At 47.0% G+C, this 4787-nt stretch overlaps 1 protein-coding gene across 1 annotated transcript; it reads left to right on the top strand.

Moving 5' to 3' along the window:
• The first annotated feature begins 1568 nt into the window (after window positions 1–1568).
• On the top strand, window positions 1569–3989 carry LOC147891314 (protein CLAVATA3 INSENSITIVE RECEPTOR KINASE 1-like). Its single transcript, XM_087390032.1, has 7 exons — window positions 1569–1742; window positions 2093–2280; window positions 2410–2483; window positions 2586–2638; window positions 2830–2981; window positions 3068–3271; window positions 3435–3989. Exons 1-7 carry the CDS (start codon window positions 1580–1582, stop codon window positions 3696–3698), a joined length of 1098 nt encoding a protein of 365 aa, XP_087246158.1. The 5' UTR covers window positions 1569–1579; the 3' UTR covers window positions 3699–3989.
• Window positions 3990–4787: the final 798 nt, after the last annotated feature.

Raw genomic sequence — 4787 nt, forward strand, 5'->3', positions numbered from 1 at the left:
CAACTGAAATGCTTCAAAATATAAGCATTTAATGTAGCAAAGTCTTGTGACCAAATTTCAATAAATGATGCTTTTTCTTATATGCTTCACAGAGGTGGCTAAGATGAAAGCTTTCCAATCAAAGCCAGGTATGGCAACTCAAAGCAAAGCTGAAGCCACAGTTGTACTGATGTTATTGAAAACTTCAAAAAAACAGAAATGCTAGAGTAGCATCTTATGTAGCATCATCTTCAAAAACTTGTCAAAACTGTCAAAATCAAAAGACTGAACTTGGAGGGCTTGTATCTCACTCTTCAGAGCAAAGGAAAAGGGGGTTTCTAAGGCAAAAGAGAGCTTATATACCACAGAAGGTCCACTGAGGAGAAAGGGTGCAAAAACACGTCAGGGCGCCATAGCTTGTCTCTCCATTTTCGACTGGTTTTTCTTTGTTTTCAGCTTGAATATGCAGCCATTGCTGCTCAGATTTCAGCACAGGATAGCTCTAGGTATGGACAAGCTCCCTCTGAAAGGAATTAGAGAAGAATGGAGCATTCTGAGAGAAAACGCAGGAAGAGGGGTCGACGAATTGCTTGAAATGGCGACGAAACGAGCCCATGATTCTTTAATTCCTTGCAGCCAAGGGTTCGCCCCTTCGAGGTGGATCTCCAGCAGGAAGGGCGTGGAGAATGGTAGAGAAATGGAGGAGAACAGGCTTAAGCAAATTTTGGGAAGAAGAGATGTGGTAGAAATGGATCAAGGGGGATCAAATGGCTCTGATACCATGTTGGTAAACTGAAAGGAAAGAGTAGAGTGGACACAAATTCAGAATACTTGCATTATAGAATGAAGACTTGAGTGAGGTCCTTATGTAGGCACCTCTTACATGCTCACTGACATCACTGATGACTTCAGAGCTCCACAATCATCTCCTCAATCTGCTCCTAGATTCTCTCAATCATCCTATGTGGCTTTCCACCACCTAACTGTGCCTCTAGCACTCACACATAGAAACCAAGGTGTGCCTGAGGCATACACCTTGAGATATCCCAACACATGCTAGGCAACGCCACAAAGTTTCAAGCCGCCCATCAGGTTGGGTGGAGTTGGAGCATTGCTAGACGATTGTGTATGTGGCTGGCTCGAGGTTAGCAACGTGACATGGGCACTGGGGCACGTCGAAATCACTCGAATGTGGGAGAAAAATGCAAAACACCAATGAGAAGTGTGGGCAGTGGGGAAGTAGGAATGTTGAATGACCTTTGGGATAAATCATGATTAGGGGATACTAGTTAAAAACGGCGTTCCAAAGTGACGACAGGTGGAGACGTGTTAATGCTGTAGTTGAAGGGAATGGGATGACGTGGACGTTGGGGTTAGCGGGGATGGGGCCCATGGCCGACGGCGGCGGCGAAGCTGAGGGGGGCTGACCCGACAACGAGGCATAAAACGGCCGGCCGGCCCCAATCTTTTTCTTTAAAAAAAAAAAAAAAATTTGCGTTTCCACTTTTCCAAAGAAAAATTTATTTCCTTTTTGCCGTTGTCTTCCTTTGTACCTCTCCTCCTCTCCCCTCCCCCCCCAAACATATCCTCCCCTCCTCCTATGGATACCTGGATGTTTGGATTCATCGGCGCTTCCTCCGTCATCTCTTTAGCTCTCGTCCTTTTCTCCTTGTTCTACCTCGCTTTGCTCCTCCGAGCCTGCGTCGTACGCCGCTTGATCATCAAGGGACATCTGGAGGCCAAAGCTTCTTACAACAGCAGAGGTGACGCTCCCCTCTTGTGCCTCCACTATTTAGCAATGTCGTTGCAGCTAATTTGCAACGCTGCTGCGTTCTCGTGATCCTCAGAGGTTTGTGTCTTCTAAAACACCGAATTCGACTGGCTAAGCTTGAATCCAGGACTGTCTTCTCGTAAAACGCTGAATTCACTGCAAAATCTACTTTTGAACTATAGACCCACGCTTCGTTGCTCCAAGCGCAACGGATCGTGGCCCCTATATGATGTTGACGCCGTATCGGTCGTTCTCTGGTCCTGTAGCTTGAGCGACAAAGCTGCAGAATTCTTTTTTGAACGTTTTATCCCCAAAGCTTCACCTGAAATCTCTGTGTTGTAGATCGTGTTAGGGCCTTCACATTCAATGATATCAAGAAATACAGCGAGAACTTCAGCAACCTAGTTGGAAATGGGACGACCAACTACGTATACAAAGGCATTTTGCCGGACGGTACAGAGGTGGCTATAAAGCGAGTCAAGGAGGAAGTGGCACACAGCGCGGACGTAGAAGGAAGCTTTTGCTTTCAGGTAGATAGGTCCGTTTGGGGATACTTTGCTCTTGGGCTATAATCCCGTTCTCGTTTTTGTAGATGGGATTTTAAATCTTTGTAGAAAGCTCAGTAATATTCTCGTCGACAACTCCATGGCTGATCGCAGGTCCAGCTTCTGAGTCGGGTGTATCATCACCATCTAGTGAACTTGCTAGGGACTTGCAACGACAAAAGCTCTCAGTGAGTGTCGAGGGTTCGGGTAGATCGGCTCAGATGCAAGCTTTTCCTGCGATCTGAATCTGTGCGAACCATAATGTCCGCGTTTCTGTTGTTGGTGGCCAGGATGCTCGTCTTTCAGTATTCTCCCAACGGCACCCTCTATGAGAACCTACACGGTGTGCCACTCCGAATTTCCATATTCATGCGTTAAAGCAGTCCATGAGGGTCAGTAAATAGTGTAGGGTGCAATATTTTCCAGCATTGTGGAAACGAAGTCTTGTCAGTACTATACTCGAGTTCTTGAGCAGTTTGACAGTGAATAGGTTTAATTTCCGAGTTTGATTGTCTACATGGGTTCTCTTTTCAGGGGAAGAGGAACTGTCGTGGAAGCAAAGGAAGCGCATTGCTGTGGGTCTAGCAACTGGCCTGGCTTATTTGCACCATTCCTGTGATCCGCCTGTGATACATGGAGATTTCCGGTCGTGTCATGTGTTCTTGACGGAAGAGAATGCTGCCAAGGTAAAGCAAGTGCAAATTTCGAACGAAATAGATCTAAAGCTGGGAAATCGATTCAGCATTTTAATGCGGGTATTTTGTACGAACAGATCGGTGGGTTGGGGAAGGTACCGATCGCTGGAAGCGCAGAGCTTGCGGTGGTGCGGAAGATGGGCGGGACAGTGGATCCGGAGACGGTGCAAAAGGGGATCTACAGCCGAGCGGGGGACGTATATTCGTTCGGGGTGCTGTTGCTGGAGCTAGTTACCGGCAGATTTGCGTATTGCGAAGAATTTGGCATGCTGGTTGATTGGGTAAGAGCCGAAAAACCGGAATTGAATTGATAGGTTGTCTAGTGGTGCACGAGTGGTAGTTGGGGATGTATGATCATTAAAGCGCTGCGATGTGCAGCACTGGCTTATTTGTTGAGAGCGTGTGACAGTCCGTGAGATTGATGGCGATGGGATTGTGTGGCAGGCGGCGGATACATTGGTGGAAGGGGGAGGAGGCAAGGAGGAGGTGATGAAAGCGGTGGATGAGAGGGTGAAGGAAAGCGTGGTGGCGAGGGAGTTGATGGTGGTGACGGAGGTTGCGAGGCTGTGTGTGCAGAGGGAAGCGAGCAACAGGCCGAGTATGCAAGAAGTGCAGGCGATGCTACACAAGGGACTTGGAATGGGCACGGATACTGCCGCACCCTGCAGCAGTGCCGTCACCCTGAGGGGCCTCCTCGCTACCTCATAATATTTCCGTCCGGCAATCAAAAATCGTCGTTCCGTTTACATTTTTACGTCGCATAACAAGTTCTGTCCGTTAACGTAGAGTCAATGCTTTCATAACGGAGTTCATATCCGATAACAAGTTCAATGTAGCGTTGATCCCTCCGAGTGCGTTTTCCCGTCCTCCAAGAACTATCGATCTGTCAACTTTGTCCGTAATTGAGCTACGTACTACGTAGCTTCCATTGTTGCTGCCAGTGTTCACACAGCATTTTTCTTAACAGATACAAAAACCTTCACGTTGAATCGAATTTATCATGTGACATTAAACTTCAGTTTTCTCGTGAACACCGCCCACATTTTATCGTAGATTGCCAGACTGCATCTTATCACGACTTGCCAGATTCCCAGACTGCACATGTGTCGCCCGGCAATCATAAATGTTTCCATTTTTTACGTCGCCTTCCGTTAACATAGAGTCAATGCTTTTGTGACACCAACAACAAATTCGATCCGTCAACTTTGTTCGTTGGACGCGACAAACCTTTCCGTAGCTTTCATTGTTGCGGCCATTGTTCACACTGCATTTTTCTTCACAGCTTAAGTTCAAAATTTTTTAAAAGTAGTTTCAAATTTGAATGTCATTCATATTCTTACTTCTTACCTGAGTACTTTTAAGGAGAGGTTGACTCTGCGAGATACGCGAGCTTCGGAGAAGAATTCTGGAGTTTCGGGAGGTTTTGGAGCTTGCGCACCGTTAGATTTGATGATCAAGATGAAGATGAAAATGAGAAAGGGGGAAGCTGTTCGCAAACGCAGAATGGTTGTTGGCAGATTTCGGGTAATGTGGCTCGATCGAGGCACTGCAACGATTGAGCTCGATCAGGAGGCACAACACATGAGTAACACGGTAGGGTGGAGTTATAGGTTACGCCACGTGGCATATTAGCGAGTCTTAGACTATGAGTTCGAATGAAACACGTGACGTGGTAGCACAAGTGCCAATGAGAGGATTGTGCCGTTGACAACGTAGGTAGAAGATCAGAGCGAATGTCGGCACGTGAGCCCACGCCACTAATCCTCCACATTGACTGCATGGAGGATTGGTGTAAGA

Source organism: Dipteris shenzhenensis, chromosome 18 (genome assembly GCF_047967505.1).
Source record: "Dipteris shenzhenensis isolate YYH24624 ecotype China chromosome 18, Dip_SZ_1.0, whole genome shotgun sequence".
In the NCBI taxonomy this organism is placed as follows: Eukaryota; Viridiplantae; Streptophyta; class Polypodiopsida; order Gleicheniales; family Dipteridaceae; genus Dipteris; species Dipteris shenzhenensis.

What these genes read in the sequence shown, in the direction of transcription:
- LOC147891314 (XM_087390032.1), top strand. Translation starts at nt 1,580, where the DNA reads ATGGATACCTGGATGTTTGGATTCATCGGCGCTTCCTCCGTCATCTCT. An exon ending in AAGGAAGCTTTTGCTTTCAG is followed by an intron (nt 2,281 to 2,409) that starts GTAGATAGGTCC and finishes GGCTGATCGCAG; the next exon opens with GTCCAGCTTCTGAGTCGGGT. An exon ending in CCTCTATGAGAACCTACACG is followed by an intron (nt 2,639 to 2,829) that starts GTGTGCCACTCC and finishes TTCTCTTTTCAG; the next exon opens with GGGAAGAGGAACTGTCGTGG.